We start from the raw sequence: 20,798 nt of genomic DNA, 5'->3' as shown, positions 1-20,798 counted from the left end.
AACTATTAAGACCCTTGAGCCTGATGCTTTGTCTTTACAGGTGAGACTGCTTTTCTGTTTAGTCTTATCTAAGATTTTGGCTAGCTGGTCCTAAGAGATGTTTATCTTTCCCAATAAAAAACTTGAAGGATGATGGGTATCTTCTGGACTAGATAACTCATACATGACCTACTGTACCAAGTTAAAAGGATAGTCATGAAGCATGAGGAATTTAGGCCTTAATTGATCTGGATAGAGAAAGCACAGATTACCTGTAATGAATTTCATCAAGGGAATAAACATGCTTACATTTAAAAAACTGATTTAGCTCTCAAGAGGGGTCCTACATTTATTTGGTTTTATTGTTTGTCTTGATATTTCATACCTCATCCCCGCCTTCAATAAAAGGCACTACAGATGCCTCTTAGAGAGAGATGTGTAGACAAAGGTTAATTTGAAACAGTAAAAGTGTTTGAAGGATGCATTGGGGTGTGAGTTTGTTCCGCTGATTTCCAATCTGTTAACTGTTTTCTTAGCCAACTCTATACTGCTGTTGTTTTGGATTTTTTCAGCATTTTCTTCTGGGTCCTTTCTTTCCAGATATGGATCCCACAAAAATTTGCACTGGAAAAGGAATGGTGACCCTCCGGGCATCTTCTACACACAGGGAATCTCCGAGTGCCAGCCCTGTGAGCCCCCAGGAGACCGTGCTCTCAGAAAGTAAACCAGGTGCATTTTTCACTCCAGATAGAAGTACTTCTTAAAGTGAAATTGGATGATGTAGGATGCCATCTTGCTACTTTTTAGAGGGATCTGAACTACATTATCTAGCTATCTTTCAGTGCTCCCAGGAAGCACCTCCATCTCCAGCTGCTTACACATAGTCTTAGATCATTAAGTACCTGTTCTCAGTGTGAATGCCAGCTGGCATTCTGAAGCAATGCCAAATTTTCTTTATTCTTGGTAGTGGCTTGGGGTTGTGGGGGGAGGGTGCAGATCTGTAGAGTACCCGGTGTTTCTAATCCTACCTCAACTCCCAGGATGTGGGGTCTATTTAGGATACAGCTGAGGATGAGAGGATTGCTTTGCCAAGTTGGCTCAGATCATCAGTGCCTCGACCCTTCAGGAGAACAACCGAACAGAATGCTGGGCTTGCGAGGGCCACCTTTGGAGGCAGGAAGAAAGGAACTGGATGAGTCAGGAACTTGAAACTTCTCTGCAAGATGGCCACATCAATAACTCAAGGGGGCCTCCCTTATTCTCCAGCCAGGAGTCCTTAAGGCCTAGATATTTAAAGATTAGAGACAATATGAACTCTTATTCTGGAATAGCACTTGGACAGGGTAGGTGTAGCAGTGAGAATGACAAGTCTAAAATCTCTGTAGTCCAGGTTTTCTTTCCCTTTTTTCCTGTCATGGAGCCCTTTGGCAATCTGGTCAGACCCAAGGAGCCATTCTCAGAAGAATATTTTTAAAGGCTTGAAATAAAATTCATAAGATTACAAAAGAAGCCAGTTATATTGAAATATAGTTATCAAAATATAAAAAACAAAAAACAAAAACAAGTTCATGGTCTTTGGAGTAAGAATCTTTGCTTTGATCCTCAGCTGTTTCTCAAAGACGATAGCTTCCAGGTTATTCACTGTCCTGATTGCCCTTCTCTGGACCACATGGCAATTTTTTCCCATTTTATGCAACATTGAGTTTAAAGTTCTTTTGCTATTTGGCCAATCTCTTGCCAGCCTCTTGGTCTTCACTGGTGTGTACTCTGTTCCTCTGTTATTATACATCATATTTAACTGTATCCTCTCCATTGATACCATCTCTGTGAATATCTATTTACTTTCTGTATATTATTCTTTAGTTCAAAAGTCTTCAATTTCCCACCTAGAAACTCCTAGTCTCTGAAATGCTTCCAGATTCCTTCTAGCCATAGCAATAGTGATTGATGACTCTTGGCAGCCTTTGTCACACCTTAGACATGTACTTAAGACAGACAACACACTTCCTAATTTGCCACATCATATCTACATGTAGCCACTCCTATCTCTTAGGAAATTATGGACTGGATACAACAATAGAAGTCTCAGTCTGGTTAAAATCAATCAGCCAGTATTTATTAAGCATCTACTGTGTGACAGCCACTGGGCTAAGAACTGGAAATAAAAAGGCAAAAAAGAAACATTCTCTGCCCTCAGAAGGAGCTCATATTCCATAAAAAATAAATACATAATCACCAGAAAACTTCTCAGGAGATTCAGGGAGCAAAAACAAATGGAATGATATGCAAATATGGCACTAATGCTTTAGGAGATACACCAAACTACCCAATACAAGATGAGAAACAACAGACAGATTAAGAACTATGAGTAATAGAACATGATGTGCTGAAATGAATTATCAAGGTAGTCCAGTCATCAAAATAGTAAGTAATGTTACTACAGAGCAAAAATAGGTGTGGAACATTGGGGAAGAATGAGGTTGTCCTCTTAATATACTTAGCACTGGTCCTGCCCGTCTTGTGTCTTGACCATATCCCTGACCTTGAAATTGAGAAGCCATCTATGTCACAAGAAGGCTTCCTATCTTCCTGATCTTAAATCCAGGCTCCTTAACCAAACCTGGGCTTGGAGGAACAGCTTGTTGCTTTATCCTTGCCTTGCACACAGTTGGATGGGTTCAAGGGATTGGTTAGCGATAGGATGAACCAGCATAGATAATCAGTCCTACGGCAATGTCCAAAATGTCTAGGAAGGCTGGATGTCAAGGAATTGCCTTTGGTAAGAACTTTATGTGCCATACACTTCTTGCCCTCAATGCTTAGCTAGATGTTTTAATTTAAGATGACCTAAGGGATGATAGAGTAAGCTTGCTTGGGATTGGCTCTTATTAGGATGAAAGAAGAATAATGCAACTTATGCTGAGAAAACAGACTTCTTCATTATCAAGATCTTTTCCTGACCGCTGTTGCCATACATCTGCTCTCCGGCCAGGTTATCTACCTGGTATATCCCACTCTTATTATGGAGTCCTTTGTTTCTGTTTATCCCCTAGTTGCTGACCATCCATCTAATCCTTTGCTCAACCTCCCTGGAACTTTGCCTCTCAACTTATAAAGATTTCTAAGGTCTTTACTGGCATAGAATTTGAACTTCCCATCTTGCTCTGCCTCTATTATCTATTTTTCCTCTTTTTTTCTTTGCTTAGCTGACTTCCAGTACCACTGTGGTTCCAAATCTTTTGATTTATATGTCCTCAGATTCCTTGGTCCTAGTTCCTCCTTCACCAGGACTCCTCAACACACTGCCATGAATGACCCAGTATAAGTAACAATGAAGGCAGGGTAATCAAATTTATCTTTTTTTCCTAATAATCCAGATACTTCAGAATCAATGTGATATGTAAGCAGATCATTGACTAGCTAAGTAAATACTAAATTAAGCAGCATTATATAGTGGAAAGAGCAATGGGTTTGAAGTGGTAGGACCTTAGTTCAAAATGTGCTTCTATTGGGATCTGTATGACATGATCAAACTATGTAACTTTTGAGGGTTTCAGCTTACTCATCTCTAAAATAAATAGGATGGCCTCTAAGGCCATTTCAGCTCTAAATTCATTGATCCTGTGATCAGGAAGGAGAAAATGTGTTGCATGTAATGATTGTAGTTCCTGATTAATTAATATGACCTGCTTAATTAGCCAATAATTTTGAAGAGAAAGGAAAATGGTCAAAATAAAAGCATGCTTCAATTGTTTCCATTTTTTCCCCTGGAGAAGTTTAACCAAAGCAAAACAGTGGGTCCACTGGGGAGACTGAAAGAGCCCAGAATCAGCCTTAGCCAGCAAATACTTAATCTTCTTGTCAAGCAAAGAGATGTGGCAGTCAAAAATAACATCAGCTTAGTGTATAAGCTCATTTGCAAACCAGTTGAAAGAAGAATGGTAGAAAACCATAACTAGTATTGATTCATAAGTCATTGGAAAAAGCAGATGAGATTCAGCTAAGCCAGATCAACCTGAGAGCATTTGTAGATCAAACTGAAAGAAGGACAAATAGGCATAAAATTGAATCATCCTGATGAGAGTTTTATTGTTATACATTTTCATTAGCGATAATGACCCTCAGGACCTGATGCACCACTGAGGGAAAGGCAATGATACTTCAGAATATGAAACTGAGAAAGGTATCCTCATCTGAAGGCCATCTAGTTGGTACAGTAAACACAGCACTGGATTGGAAAAGAAAAAAATCATTTTCCTTTGTTTAAATCTAGCCTCAGACACATAGTAGCTGTGTGACCCTGGGCAAGTCACTTAACCCTGTTTGGCTCAGTTTTCTCATCTATAAAACTAGCTGGAGAAGGAAATGACAATTCCAGTAACTTTGTCAAGAAAACCCCAAAATGGGGTCACAAAGGGTCAGACACAACTAAAGCAACTGAAAACACACACATATCTTGATCTGACCAAATTATACATAGATGCAATCTGTCCTGAAGGTGGCACAATCCTAAAGGCTCTCAGGAACTGATTTTAAAGGGATTTCAGATAGAGAAGAAATTCCAAAGGAGTGCAAAAGAACATAGTTGGTGTTCTACCCACAAAATAAAGATGACCAAGAGGAAATTCCCCACTGCTAACTCATAGGCCTCTTTATCCCTCTCTAAAATCTTTATGAAAATGGTGCCTACAGGTATCTTTGATAAAAACATGTGAAGGGAGCATCTGGGTACCTACAAATTACATCTAGATAATCATATGACCTACAGTTGTACTGGAAGCTCATGGAATCACATAACCTAGGTCCAGTGTCTCATATAAACACTGTAGCAAGACAGGGAGCTTGGCTTATAAATAAGCAGTAGGAGGAGGTTGGGCTATCTTCTATTTGGGAAATTTTACAGTGGTTCAGTGTTCCTAAATTTCTTGTTGCCTTGATCTTTTTAATCACCAGTATTCTCCTGGCAATGCCAAATGGCTGCAGATTATGAGATATCATGATCTTATGAGAATCAAAATGACAAGTAATCAAAGGGTGATAGAAAGGCATATGGTGGGTCTAAGTAGACTGTTACACATTGCCAATGATGACTTGCTCATTAGAAGTGGCATGAAGAAAGTCATAGATCTTATGAGTGCCTAGAAAAGGAGATGGGAAAGGTGTGGAAGTAGTATAGCAAGAAGAGCCCTGGTCTTCCAGTTGGAAGTCCTGGGTTTAAGTCTTAGGATACTTGGACTTGACCCTTACCAAAAATGACCTTAAGTAGTAAGTAAGCTGCTTGATATAGTGCAACCAAAAAAAAATAGTTAGATTTAGAGTCAGAGAATATGGGTGCAAATCCTAGTGCTACTACTACCAGTCATTTTACCTTGGGCAAGTCACTTAATCAATTTGGGTTTCAGTTTCCTCATCTGTAAAATGAAGGTGATGAACCAGATGGCCTCTGAAATCCCTTCAGCTCTAGAGCCCTAATTCTCTGCTCTGTGAGCCCTTTTATGACTTTATGACAGTCCACTTCACCTCTCTGCCCTTAAGTTTCCTCATCTGTATAATGAAGTGGTTGGACTAGATGATCTCTAATATCCTTCTGTTATTAAATCTATAGTCTTATGATCTGAGATTGGAGAACTAGATTTGTGATTCATCAGCAAATAAATCTTAACTGACAGTGTGAGCATGGATGGTATCTCTGAGGAATAACAACAGCTTACATTGATCCTGAGCTTTTTAAAGACTTACAGAGTGTGTATGTGATCCCATTTGATCTTTACAAACAACAGTTTTGTGACTTGAGGATGAGGAGGGGAGAAGAGGGAGAGACAAATTGAACTTTGGAAATTCATAGTTTAAATCCTTTGACTCCTCCTGCCTCAAAATGGTATTGACTCACTTATTTCTGTGTTCTCCCAAATAATCAAAGGATTGCAGATGCTGAAGTTGGAGAAATTTTTAGATGTCATCAAACCCCTTCATTTTATAGACAAGGAAACAGGGTCAGAGAATTTCAGTCACTTGTCCAAGATCATATATATCCTGAGAGCTTTTTATATAAAAAGAATGGAAAGTATCCAGTGCTCTTTCCACTTCACAGGACTAGTTGATTGCTCTAGAGACATTGATCTTCTGACTAGAGCCTCTTCCTTCCTCTCATTCTGAGAAAGCTCTAGAAACATCTGTTCTTGGTCTCTTCAAAAGCATGTCTGTAGCCCCACCCTAGAATAAGGAGAATGTTATCTGTCTGGCCTCTGATTTTTAAAATATCATTTCCTGTCCAGATGTGGGTCCTTGAAGACCAACTTATTGGCTCATCCTTCTTTTCTAAAATTGACTCCACCTATGTGGCTTTTTTCTTATAAAAAAGATTTTAGTAGGTGGGATTTAAGTGGGTGCTTAGCTTCCTGCCTATTTAATGCCTTGTTGCCTGATTCTCATTCCTGTATTCTGGTTATTATCTGCCTTTTCTAAAGTCCTTCTTTGATTCTAGTTTAATTAAGCCTGCTTTCCTCACTCTAGTCCTAATTGTGTGCTCATCTCGAATTCCTACCTCACTATGACTGTTGAACGGCTTCTTCATGGAAGTGAAAATTCCTGGACTCAAAATTCCTGGACTCATCATTGATTTATTTCCTCAAATTAGCTTGGAAACAAAGGCAGCTTCAGAAGGAATGTCCAAAATCTGCCCTCAGACACCTCCTAGCTGTATGACCCTGAGCAAATCACTTTAATCCTGATTGCCTAGCCCTTGCCGCTCTTCTGTCTTAGAATTGATATTAAAACAGAAGGTAATGGTTTAACAAAAAGAGAAAGGATGTCCACAGAAAATTAACACCGAAGGATTTAAAGATTCAAACAAATCACTCCTTTTGATCAATGCATAAGGGGAAAGTGGAAGCAAATTAATCAAAGCCAGCTGAAAAGGATAAATAAGACTTGAGATGCTCAGATGCTCCCCCATTAAAGCCCATTGCAGAACTCTTGAATACTCTACCAGAAAGCATCAAGATTTAACTCAACGGGAATTATCAGTAAATCCAAAAATTGATCCATGCAAAACTTTTTGAACATAGGGGGAAAATGGCATTGGCTCAAGGCAAAAGAGAAAGAATTGTCAACAGACTAAGGCTGGGGCCCAAAAAGGACTTGTGATATGAAAACCAGGTGGTGGAAAGATAAGGAAAAAGGAACTAAAACATCTTGCTAACATATAAAGCCTCTTCTGAGTTGCCAAAACCCCCAAACCAGCTATTCAAGAATTTGTCAAATGAGAAAATTGACCTAATGGCAGAGTTTTAAAATAGTTTTTTGGATCATGAACCCCTTTGGCAATCTTGTGGAGGCTACAGGTCTTTCTGGGAATAATGTTTTTAAATATATAAGATAAAATACAAAGGATTATTAAAGGAACCAATTATGTTGAAATAGTTGCCAAAGTATTAAAAGTAATAATTTCAAAGACCTCAAGTTAAGAACCCCTAACTCAGATGATTTCTAAGTTTTTTTCTTGTTCCAAGATTATATGATTACAGCACTTTTCCCCTTTATATAGAAGATGCACATTCTGATTATAGATTAGAGAGTTAAAAAGTTCATTTTAAGAACTTTCTAATTCATGAAATGATTAAAAATTCCATAGAGGTCCATTGTAGTATAAAATGAGTGCTGGTCAAGAGTTGGATCCTCTATTCACAGCTTACTACTGTCAAATAAGTGACTGTAGGCAAGCCAGTTAACCTGTGAATTTCAGTTTTCCAGTCTGTAAGATAATGATAATAATAACTGGCCTGAAGACTTTAGTCGATCAATAAACATTTACTAAATACCTATGTTCAGGCACTATGTGAAGAACTAGGGGCATAAAGAAGGACAAAAGACAGTCCCTGTTCTCCAAGAGTTCACAATCTAATGGGAGAGTTAATATGCAAACTGTCTTGTACAAACAAAATATATACAAGATAAATTGGAGACAATTAATGGATGGCAGCTAGATGGCACAGTGGATAGAGTACCAGGACTCATCAGGAAGACTCATCTTCTTCAGTTCAAATCTGGCCTCAGAAATTAGTTGTGTGACTCAACCCTCTTTGTCTCACTTTCCTCACCGGTCATGAGCTGGAGAAGGAAATGGCAAACCACTCTAGTATCTTTGCCAGGAAAACCCTAAACAGAGTCATTAAGAGTTATCACAAGTTAAAGGACAACAAAAACAAATGGAAGAAAATCTTATAGAAGATTGGATTTTAGCAGACAGTTGAAGGAAACCAGTGAAACTAAATTATTGTGAGGATCAATGTTTGAAAAAATACTTTGAATAATATGAAGTTTGCTCCAGAGGTAAGGAACCATCATTTTTATTTTGTGCTTATAGAACTTAGTCAAATTACCTCCAAATATCACCTGACCCTTACTGAAGTGATGACAGCCAAATAGAGGAAGGATATAAAACATCTGGAAATTATGAAGTCGTTAGCAAAGGGAAGATCTTCTAAATTGGCACCATAAAGTCACATTGAAGAATAAGAGTGGGGAGAAAATTTGAAGAGATCTCCAAAATCTTATGGTCTTGAAAATAATTGTAAAAAGGTACTATTGGGAAATCAGAAGTGTCAACGTATATTTTTCCCACTGGAAAAATCCTTATGATCAAGATTTATTCTATATGTTCCTTTTCTAGTAGTCCATCATGATAACCAAAATAATAACTCATTTTTATAAAGTGCTTTAAGGTTTGCAAAATGTTTTATCTTTATTTTATCTTATTATTTACTTCAAAAGAATCACGGAAGGGGGTAAATGCTTCAAGTAATATTATCTCCACATTATAGATGAGCAAAGGGTGAGGCCCAGAGAAATGAAGAGAGTTGCCCACATTACACAAATATTAAGCCATATTTGAGAGATGATACATGATATTAGAAATATTATATCACTATATCAATATATCAAGCATCTACGATTTCATCATTATAGGAACTTCACCATGCCTGGCCCACCAAAGGCTAATAAATGCAGGTTGACAGAATGACACTGATCACAACTTATCTGTACTTAGTAGTGAAATCTTTTTTTTAAAATTCTTATTTTCTGTCTTAGTAAAAACTCAAGAGGGAAGGGCAAGGGATATCCAAACTGGATTAAGTGACTTGCCCAGGGACACACAGCTAGGAAGTTTCTGAGGACAGATTTGAACCTGTATCTTCCTGACTCCTAGCCTGGTATTCTTTCCACTTTATCACTTAGTTGACCTGGGGTAGCTTTTATTACAGATTAGAAGCAGCAAAAAAAAAAAAAAAAAAAGGTAGGCACATTGACAACAACAAATAGTGGCAGTAACTTTGACCAACCTGCCCTTCCTCACAAAATCTAACATAAAAACTCTTTTAAAGTCCAGCCTTTTGGAGCTAGTTAACATGTAGTGCAAGCACCCTGAAGGCATTCTTTTGCAGTATAATAATTGATATTCAACATGGTATCCCTGAGTCATCAGGAAGAGGTTATGTTGCGTTTAACATGCTCAGTTGAAGAAGGCAGAGGATAAAATTAGGAACAATGGGTGGAAGTTGGAGAGAGACAGATGGCACAATATAAGGAAAAACCTCTTAACAATTAAAATGATTCTGATGTGGTCGTGGGTTCCCTCTGACTAGTACTCTTCAAATAAGGGCTGGAGGACCACTTGTTGTTGAAGCCAGGATTCCTGTTAGGGGACAGATTGGGCTAGATTCCCTTTGGGGTCCTATCCAACTAAGATTATATGAATCTTTCACGATGTCTTTCCCACATTTTGGAAATACCGTCATTCAAAATTATAGGGCTTAGTATAAAAATACTGAATTATCCAAAAAACTTTTTCAAAATGTTGTCTTCTCCAAAGTTCCAGATAATTGAGATTTTGCTTTAGGTGTCCATGGTGACATTGCCACAATTGAGAAATCAAACCAACATAAAACACATTTGTTAACTAAGTTACTACATAAACTTGACTTTAGAAAAGGATGAAATAAGCTAAAATACATATCTTTTTGGCCTCCTCCGAATACTCAAGACTAATTTTGACTTTTTAAAATACCTTCCTTAAATTTAATATAACACAGGCTTCTTGTGTTGTTCAGTCATTTCAGTCATGTCCAACTTTTCATGACCCCATATGGGGTTTTCTTGGCAAAGATTCTAGAGGGGTTTGCCATTTTCCTCTCTGGCTCATTTTATAGATGAGGAGACTGAGGCCAATAGGGTTAAGTGACTTGCCCACTGTCACACATCCAGTAAGTGTCCAGGCCAGATTTGAACTGAGAAAGAGGAGTCTTCCTCCAGGTCTAGCACTCTTTCCATTATACCCTTCTAGCTGCCCATAACATGGGCTTATCTTTTATTACTCCATGTTTCATTTCATCCTTTTCTTCCCTTCTTGCTCTAACAAGATTTTTACCTTCTCTGAGTATTATTTATTGCTTAATTTCCCTCATATAGAGGAAGGCTCCAATTTTCCTGGAGGCATATCCTCAAGGATCTCTAAAACTTTTGGTCCCCAAATTGAACACAGAAGAGTTACGGAGTACCAGTAACAATATTTTCATCTCTTCATCTGTTTGGGAATGAGATAGAAGTCATTAAAATGAACATGGGAGTCAATAAGCATGGATAAGCAAGGGACAGATAATAATAACCTATTGTTTGTCTAATACCTTAGACCAGGGGTTGGCAACCTTTTTGGCTGTGAGAGCCATAAACGCCACATTTTTTAAATGTAATTTCGTGAGAGCCGTACAGTGCTCACAGTGCGGCTCCTGTAACAGCGCCTGAAAAAAAACTGACTTTATGGCTCCTGCAGAAAGAGCCATATCTGGCCCTCAAAAGAGCCAGATATGGCTCGAGAGCCATACGTTGCTGTCCCCTGCCTTAGACTATGCAGAACATTTTCACATAAATGACATTTGAGGTAGGGAGGGCAGATATTCACATGGTAAGAGAATTTCTGAGATCATCTTGTTCAATCCACATCTTGGGTAGGCATCACCTTTACCACATATCCCAAATGTGATCTTCTAGTCTCCTTTTGAAGACTGTCAGAAATGGGGAGCTTTCTATGGCAGCCTATTTCACTCTTAAACTATTTCAATTGCTGTGAAGTTTTTTCCTTTAAAAAAGGACAAACTTAAAAGTCAAGCTGAAACTTTCCTTCATGCAACTTCTACCTATTGCTTCTCCTTCTAACCCTCTGAGACTAAATTAAAATAAATTAATTCCTTTTTCCTTTTCTCATGCTTCTTTACCTCTCTGTAGCATCCAATGATCATACTTTTTCCTCACTGGGTTTTTTTTGATACTGCCCTACTGCCCTCTCCATATTTTCCTCCTTCCTGTCTGATCGTCTCAGTCCTTCATCCATGTCACACCCGCTACTTGAGGCTGTGTCTCCATTTTGGGTCCTTTTTTCCCCTCTATATTGTCTTATTTGGTAATCCCATCAGCTCCCATGGGTTCAATTATTATCATCATGCTGATGATTCCCATGACTTTTTATCTAGTCCTTGTCTCCCTCTTATGCTACAGATTTGCATCAACCACTCTATTGTTTATTTCAAACTGGATATCAGGAAGGTGTCTCAAACTCTACAAATGGAGTAAAATGGAACTCATTCTCTCTCCACTTTTAGACTTCTTCCTTTTAATCTTAAGCACACATATATCTCAGTTTTGGAATCTTGTCATTTCTACATTCATAGCATCTTTCTTTTAATGGGCCAATCCCTTTACTTACTCATCCATCATCCTAATTTGGATCCTTATCATCTCTAACTTAGACTGTTACAATAGCCTTCTAATGGCTGCCCCTTCCTCAAGTCTCTCATCATTCCAATTCAGTAGTTGCCAGAGTGATTTTCTTAAATCATGGATCCCACCATGCCATTCTCCCTTCTCAAGAATCTCCAGTGACTCCCTATTAATTCATTGTTAAAATCTTTTGTTTGACATTAAAAGCTCTTTAAAACCTAGGTCTTTCAACCAATCTTCACAGGCTATGGTTTCAATCATTTTAATAGATAAGTCATTCTTCTTTGCACTCTATTCTGGCCATATCCTTTTAAAATATGGATTACCAAGTAATACAATATAGGGGAAAATTTAAAATATTCAGAACTGGATACAATATGCCAAGTATAGTCTGACCATGGTAGAATACATCAGAGCTATAACCTCACTCAATCTGATTATGGTGTTTCTGTTAATATAGCCTAAGGTGATATTAATGCCTTGGGTTGCCATGTCACTCATCTAACTCATTGAGCTTCCATTTCTTTAAGTGCCTCAGATCTTTTTTACATCAACTATTATCTAACCATATCATCTTTATTCTATATTTATACACCTGATTTTTTAAAATCCAAGTGAAGACTTTACATTTATTCCTAATCAATTTTATCTTATTAAAAAGAGTCCATCCTTGAAAAATCTTGATTGGTTAAGGTCTTTTTGGATCCCTTTTCGGATACCCACTGAATTAGCTTTCGTTCCCTGCCAGGTGATATCCACAAATTTGACCTCTAATTTGGCAATTAGAAATGAGGTACCAGGATAGGGTAAATAAAAGAGAATTTGTAAGAGGAGATGGGGGATGGACAAGGAAACTTCATGTAGTGTCTTGTCACAAAGAGATGGGATGACTTAACTTGTGATGGAAACAATAGTAGGGCAGCCAGATTTGGGGATCTTTTAAAAATTTTTTTAGTCTAGTTAAAATCAAGGAAAAATCAAGTTGAAAAAGAGGTCCATTATCACATCAGATTCCACTGAGTTTCAGTTTTTTTATTCTCTTTGCCCAAACACTTACTACCTTGGCTTTACAAAAAGCACGAATCTGTTTGATCCAGTTCTGTGAATCTGAAATGTTAGCTGAGTAGTGTTAATTAGGAAGGTTCTTTCTTTTACTAACATCAGGCTTCAAGAGGGAAAATGTGAGTGAGTGAATTGTGACTTGGGAGAAGAGAGTTCTGTTGCCTTTTTGTCTACAAAAGAGGAATGTCAAGGGACAATTGTTTCTTCATTGCTATGAATGTGAGCCTTGTGTTTTCAAAGGTCAGAGACACTGAGCACATCATGGCTAGAGCTCGTTCCTATGGTAATCAGGCCATCCTGACTGAAGGCATTTTGTGTTTGAAATCAGGAAGCTGGGGTTTCTCCCTTGGTCTCAGTGTATGCTCGTTTCCTGCGAACATAGCCATTTGCTTTTTGTTTTGTTTTGTTTTTTGTTTTGTTTTTCTTATTCTTTTTTTCATCCCTCTCTGTGATACCCTTAGGTCTGGAGCCAGAAAATTTCCCCACAGGTAAGCTCACTTTTGAATTCTCTGTCTCGTTGCGTTCCACTCATGCCGAGAGAAAACCCTTGGATCGGGGTGGGGGGGGGACTTCCTGGTAACCTGGAATATTTTTTCATCTTGTAGATGAGTGGAGACTGTCCGCTAATGCGGATACAAACGGGAATGCCCAGCCCTCTTCCTTGGCTGCCAAGGGTTACCGAAGTGTGCACCCTAATCTTCCTTCTGACAAGTCACAGGTAGGCAGGCATGGGCAAAGGGGACTATTCTGTGCTTTGGGTTTAGAGACTTGGCTGCCTCAGTTGCCTTAGATCTTAATGCAAGCTTCTGGACCAATGAAAACTCTCTAAGAAATAGAGGACAAAGGGTTAGGAGCCAAGGAGGAGTAAGGTTTGAATGGTTATCCAATGGTAGGGTTCTCTTATGAAGATGTGGAAATTTGAATGTGCCATCTTGATTCCTTAGGGCTCCCAAAGTTTCTTTGATGCTTAGGAAAAGTTCTGGAAGAGAACAGTCTTTTAAATTGTTTAAAATCAAATAGGGAGTGGCAGCTAGGTAGTACAGGGAACAGAGTGCCAGACCTGAAACTGGGAGGACCTGATTTCAAATCTGACCATAGATGCTTCCTAGCTATGTGACCTTGAGCAAGTCACTTAACTCTGATTGCCTAGCCCTTCCTGCTCATCCATCTTAGAACTGATATTAAGATAGAAGGTAAGAGTGTATTTTAAAATTTTTAAAGGAAAATAATTCAAGCTCATTTAAAATTTTTTCAGTATCTATATTCACATGAGGGGCAATCCTATGATCACTCTATTGTCTAAGGTTTAAATCAGTCAGTCAGTCAGTCATCAAATATTATTATATGCCAAGCACCATGCTTAGTGCTAGAGATACAAAGAAAAGCAAAAAAAAAAGAAAAGAAAATGATAAAGGAAAGAAAAGAATAGAAACAGTTCTCACCTTCAAAGAGCTTATATTCTACTTGGGGGAAAACAACCTTTGCACAGATATGTAACTACAAACCACTTATAAAACAAACATAAAGTATTTTTCCGGACGGGAAGCATTAACAATTCAGTTATCAGCAAAGGCCTCGTATAGGAGATGCCATGAGCTTGTCTTGACAGGGAGTTAGAGTTTCTATGAGTTTCTAATAAGGGGAAGAGAAGAAGGAAAGTGTTCCAGGCATGGGGAGCTGAGGGAAAAAACAGGCAATAGCATGGAGGTTGGGGATAGAGTGTGATATCCTCAGTAAATAGATATTTGGCCAGAATATGCAGTGTATGAAGGTGGGAATCAATCTGGAAAAAGAGATTGGAGACCAGTGGTGAAGGGCTTTAATGAGGTTGGAGCTGGGTGGAGGCTGCAGTTGAAGTTCCTATGGGTCTCCTCAAACTGTACTTCCCCAGGTAAGAGTTGGGTGTCCACTGGCTTTCTCTGCAGAGCTTCCCTGCTCTCTAGCTGCTCAGCGATTGGAGTCAGAGTTAGAAGGAAGAATTAGTACTAAAGCTTAATAATCCTAGCTATACTTCTGTCTACAAGGGAGGAGAGGAAGGGAGTGAGCATTTATATGTTACCTATTATGTGCCAAATATTGTGCTAAACACTTTGTAAATATTGCCTTATCTGATCTATGAAAAGATGATGTTTGAAAATTTTAAACCTTAGCTAATATGGAATAGTAATTATCACACTAAGACTTGACTCCCTTGGACTTCTTCCTTTTCTTTCCCCACCATTGCTAGCTGGGTTAAAAAAGCTATTTGGGATTAAAAGTTATTTTAAAAAATCCCACCTTTTCTAGGAAGCCTTCCCTAGTCCCTCTTAATTCCAGTGCCTTCCTTCTTTTAATTATTAATTATTTACTATTTATCCTGTATATAGTTTGCTTTATATATATTTCTTTGCATATTGTTTCCTTCATTAGATTGCAAGCTCTTTGAGGGCAGAGATTGTCTTCTGCCTCTTTTTGCATCCTCAGAGCTTACTTAGCACAGTTCCTGGCATGTAGTAGGTACTTAATAAATGATTATTGATTAATTGAACATATGACTGATCCTTGATCAAGAAAGAAAGGCGGAACCCACTTCTGGATAGAATTCCCACATTCACGATATGTTATTAAGAATGACGGTGATTTGGAGCAGCTGGGTGGCTCAGTAGATTGAGAGTCAGGCCTGGAGATGGGAGGTCCTAGGTTCAAATGTGGCCTTAGTCACTTCCTAGCTGTGTGACCCTGAGCAAATCATTTAATCTCCATTGCCTAGCCTTTACTGTTCTGCCTTAGAACCGATATTGGTTCTAAATCAGAAGGTAAGGGTTTAAAAAACCTGATGATGATGATGATGATATCTAGCATTTATAGTGCACATTAAGATCTGCAAACACTTTATATACATCATTTCATTTAGTTCTTACAACAATCCTGTGAGGTAGATGCTTATTATGATTACTTCCACTTTATAGACAAAGTTAACTAAGGCTAAGAAAAGTTAAATGATTTGCCCAAGAGTCCCACAATTAGTAAGTATGTGACAGGATTTAAACTCAAATCTTCCTGATTTCCAATCCATCTCTCTCTCTACTATACCACCTAGATGCCTGATGTTATCACCAAATAGAAGCTGTGCTTGCCAGTTCCCAGCCAGTAAGGCAATAAAATGGGTTCATGGTATGTAACAGTATCCAAAAGAGTCTGGCGAGAGCCATTCTGCATTTATCTCATCCCTTTTTCTAAATAACTAGATAGCCTTCTGCAAATTCTCTGTTTCTTTTCTATGTCCACCAGGACATGAACAAGTGCACACAGTGGGTACTCAATATATATTGTCCATCAATTGGAAATTCAGTAGGTTTTTCTTCAGTTCATCTGTGGGGAGTTGCTTTAACTGTAGATTTCTGTAAATTTGGGTGACCTAGGAGGATAACTCATGAAGGTTGGCCGGAGTTTCTGTTTTTTCTTTGTATAATTATAGCAGTTCAAAGGTAATCTACAAATAATATATTTATTAAACATCTATAGTGAGTAGGAGCAGTGTTTTAGGTGAGAGTGGCCCAATGAAGCTTATGTGATGTAGAGTCTGCCCTCAAGGAGTTTACAGTCCAATAGGAGGATAAATTGAAATACAGATTACTGTAATACACAATAATATTAATTATACACATAACAAGTACATTGGGGAGATGAAAGTTCCTGTCACCAATGCAAATAGGCAACTCATCTATAACTCACGGTTTTAGAGAGCTTTAAGGCATCTTGAAGGATCAAATGTCTTGTCCTTAGTCTAACAGCCAGTACATAAGTGCTTTAGAGAACTGAAAATAATTCTTAGCCAGAATACTCTCCCATTCCCTGGCAAATGGTCCTGAGTGTCCCAGTAATTCAATACTGCTGTTCTTTACCCTGTTTCTGAGGAAATTAAATTAAGGAGCCTTCTTCTGCATCAAGTGGGAGAAATCTGGGATGCCTTTCTCTCTTCTTCATAGTGATGGGGATTTGGCCACCTTCTTGGTGCCTCTGAATCTTTCTTCCTTTCTGTCTACACAAATTAGCTGTTGAAAATAGCCAATCAATGAATATTTATTGAGTGCCTACCATGTGCTGGACAATGCATGCCAACATGCACTAAAATTAAGGCAGCTTGCCATTCGGTACTATTTGTTTATACATTTGGGATGATAGCAAATTTCTCCCTAGGATGCCATTGTTAAGAATAATAGACTTGCTGCTGAATCTCCACAGGTACAATATATTAAGAATGATCAATTCATAGACTGTTAGGATTTGAAAGGTTCCAACAGATCATTTAATACAACTTTCATGTTGTACAAGTGAACAAACTGAGACCCAGTTGAAGCGACTTACTCTAGGCAAATTTCACATAAGATATCCAGTTAGTTGACTATGAAAATACTTTTAGACATTTCCCCAGAATGTAGAAGTTTGCACAATGGGTAAAGCTCTCAGTATGTTATCAGATACAGTCAGCTCACTTCTTTGGGCCCCAGTTTTCTCATCTAAAAGAAGGGGGGTTAGACTAAATAATCACTTAGATTCCTATCAGCCCTGAAAGTCTGTGCCATCTCATTTCAGTAAATTCACACCCAGATAACACTGGGGAAATGACACTAGTAATCCACATAGAATTTATATGCTTCATATGTACTCACACATACCATGCATATATATGCATACACACAAGCTCTAATAATTACCTTAATGCCCTAAAGGACAGCTCATGAATGCTAATAATGTCCTTTGGCTTCATAAGTAGCTGTGCCAGACAAATTATCTCAAGGGACCAAGAGTGAATGCTTGACCTATCACAGATCTGCTCAGGAAGTGGAGAGTTAATTAAATTGCTTGTTCATTTGCATATTGGGTGGCTTTTCCTCCAAATTATGTTACTTGATATTATTTTGCTATGTGCTCACCTGTAAAGAAAAAATTGATCTTATTAAATTATTAGCAATAAATGGCTAGTGACTATTATTTAAATCAGTTAATATTATTAATAAACCAATAACCTCAATGATTCCTGAAAACGCTAACTTGAGAAATACAAGTAATGGATTTATTTCCAAATTTTCCAGTTCTGTTTTTTAAATTAAAATTTTAAAACAATAATTGATTTTCTCTTCTTACCATCCCTCTTCTACCAGTTTGTTTTGAAGGAGAAGCAAACTCCTAATCCCCCTCTGTACTGTGGCTTGGGGAGGTTAGTTTCTTTTTTTCTTCAATGCCATTGACACCCAGACAAGAGGCAAACAAAAGATGGTTACCACTGCTGGAGCCTGGATGTAGCCTCAGAAGCTGTCCCAGAGCTCTCCAGGCTTACTGTCCACTGCCTATCTCCCTATACAGAGTGGAATAGGGACATGGAAATTATGGAGTCAAACAAAATCCTGATGCCTTGATGCTCCAACATATTAGTTTTCCTGGCTGATCAGGTTATATACACTCTGCCAAGAGAGAAGCTTACAGAGCTGTCCTAGTCATTCTTCTTCCTTGGACCCCATCACTTTCTTGATCCCCAGTTAAGGCAGTGGCTGGGAGACAGAGGATCACTCTAGTCAGCTTTGCTCATCTTTCCCACTGGATATTCATACTCCCCTCCCCCGGACTGACTCACTCTGGTTTTAAAATACACACAGCCCTGAGAAACTATTGGTTGTGGTGTTGGGAGCAAGAAGGAAATATCTCCCAAGTGTACCTTTCAAGTGTACCTTTACAGTCCCAAAGCACCTTATTACATTCATCCTTTTTGATCTTCACAATCATTCATGAGGCAAATAGTGCCAATATTATAATTCTCATTTTACAAATGAGGAAACTGATGCTTGGAGGGGTTAAATAATTTGCCCAAAGTCACAAGTCTGGTTCTGAGGCTGAACGAGCAAAGTCATCAAGCAGAAGTCTTCTTATTCCCAAACTGGGAATCTCTTTTGTTGAATTGTCCAATTGCACTCTCCCTCATGGCTTTACTTGGCCCTCTCCCCCTCCCTGCCTTCTTTAATGCTACAAGAAACAGCAATAAAATAGGACCATTGGCTTTAATAGTCATTGACAGTCATATCCATATCTCTGGGGAGTGTGTTTGCTAAAGGGGCAAAGAGCTATGAAGGCTTATTGCTTGATGTAATGCATCCCAGAGGCCCATATATGGGCACGGTCAAATTAAGTTAAACACTCACTGAAACTGATTTCTATCTTTGGACAAGAAGGAATCACATATGGAGAGAAACAAGCTCAAAAGGAAAGTAAACCGAGGCCAGGAGAAGAACTGCCTGCTCCCCAGCTCACTGAAGCCTTCCTACATTGACACAGTAGGCAGAAAGGGATTCCTTTTTGTATGGGAGTCAAGCTTTATTTAATATTTAGGATGGAAACCTTCCCCCAGACTTCAGCCTGGTTTATTTTGAGCCAAGGGGGAACACTGCTGATTTTGTGATACCTATAATGTGACCATGAGTCAATGACCTTGGCTGCCATTACACCACGATGGTGACCCCAGAGAGAACAATTTATATAGTGATATACACCAAAACACAGCAAAAATGAGCCAATTACTCTCTTCTTATCAGAGGTTCCTTAAACATTGTCGCTGTTTTTATAAAGCTTATAAAATCTTTTTTTTTCTTCTTTTTTTCTTTTGTTTCGAACCTTTCTCATTAACCCCTTGTCCAAGAATTCTGACCATAGACTCTCTTCCAGATGGGGCTAACCTATAAATAATACCTCTTTGAGAGGAGACTGTCTTGAAAAAAGGGTTAAGAGCTTAGATTTCCCTCTAAGAATGGGCCACCCAGACACCTCAGTAGTGGTCCAAAGCCTGAGGTCCAGAACTGAAGGAAGTTTGCTTCCTACAGTAATCTCTAACCTCCTACCATGATACCTAATTGTAGAACCAATAGTGAGCCAGTGGCATATGGCTTCCTCTGATTCACTCTGGTTTCAGAGTCTAACACACACAACCATGAGGAACCATTGGGTGCAGTGTAGGGAAGCAGGTGGGGAATATCACAGATATACCTTTTTAGTTTCTGGTTGACCAGTTAAATCTCACTGTCTTCATGATATTGACTGTGGCCACTTCAGGACAACCTTCTCCCACCTCTCTCTTCGGTTAAATTGCCATCAATATTTATACACCTTTTTATGAGACATTGGTAAGAAGGACACTACATCGTGCTTGATTTCAGGTTGATTTTTTAAAATTATTCTTCTTGTTATTAATTGTTGCTAAAAGTAATAATAATGTTACATTTAATAACAACATGTATACAAATTTTTGTGGTTTATGAAATGTTTTAGGCATATTATCTCTTTAATTCTTCCAGTCACTCTACATTGTAGGTGATACAGAAATTATTATCCTCATTTTACAAATGAGAAAACTGAAAATTCAGGGAGGCTCTTATTTCTAGAAAGGTTATATAAATGGCAGCATCAACTTGAACCCAGATCCTTTCTATCTAAATCCAGTGGAATCAGAGCATCAATGATAATCAGAGCAATCAATCTTCTGCCTAAGATAATTTGTTCCATCACATAAGTACATGTGGTAAAAAAGAGGAAATTTAGTCTTATGAGGGGCAGTTTTGCATTTTGCATAGCTTGCTGGACTTGGAGTTGGAAAGACCTGGGTTCTAATTCTGCGTCTGACACTGTATATATGAGCATGGATAAATCACTAAACCTAGAAGACACTCAATTCATGCTACTCTCTAGGTTCAGCTTATGTGACCTTGTGAAAGTCACTCAACTGCTGCCTTCCTCAGTTTCCTACACTATTAAATGGGGATAATAATAACACCTACTTCCCCAGATTGTTGTGAGGGAGGTAATATTTTTAAAGCTCTTAGCAATGTCTGGCACAGTAGGCCCTTAATAAATGTTTCCTTCCTTGCTTCCTTCCTTCCTTTCCTTCCTTTCCTTCCTTTCCTTCCTTCCTTCCTTCCTTCCTTCCTTCCTTCCTTCCTTCCTTCCTTCCTTCCTTCCTT

The 20,798-nt window shown here is 38.5% G+C and overlaps 1 protein-coding gene across 1 annotated transcript in view; it reads left to right on the top strand.

Annotated features, from left to right (window-relative positions):
- The window catches only part of SORBS1 (sorbin and SH3 domain containing 1), a 143,042-nt gene that overhangs the window by 5,960 nt on the left and 116,284 nt on the right, over positions 1-20,798 (top strand). The window contains exons 2-4 of the mRNA XM_044665725.1: positions 580-708; positions 13,275-13,301; positions 13,419-13,531. Of these exons, the coding sequence (XP_044521660.1) occupies positions 582-708; positions 13,275-13,301; positions 13,419-13,531 (267 nt within the window). The 5' untranslated portion in view covers positions 580-581. The remainder of the gene's footprint in view (positions 1-579; positions 709-13,274; positions 13,302-13,418; positions 13,532-20,798) is intronic.

The sequence above is a fragment of the Gracilinanus agilis genome, chromosome 2, assembly GCF_016433145.1.
Source record: "Gracilinanus agilis isolate LMUSP501 chromosome 2, AgileGrace, whole genome shotgun sequence".
Lineage (NCBI taxonomy): Eukaryota > Metazoa > Chordata > Mammalia > Didelphimorphia > Didelphidae > Gracilinanus > Gracilinanus agilis.
The sequence above is the reverse complement of the archived record's forward strand: the minus strand, read 5'-3'. Positions and strand labels throughout refer to the sequence as shown.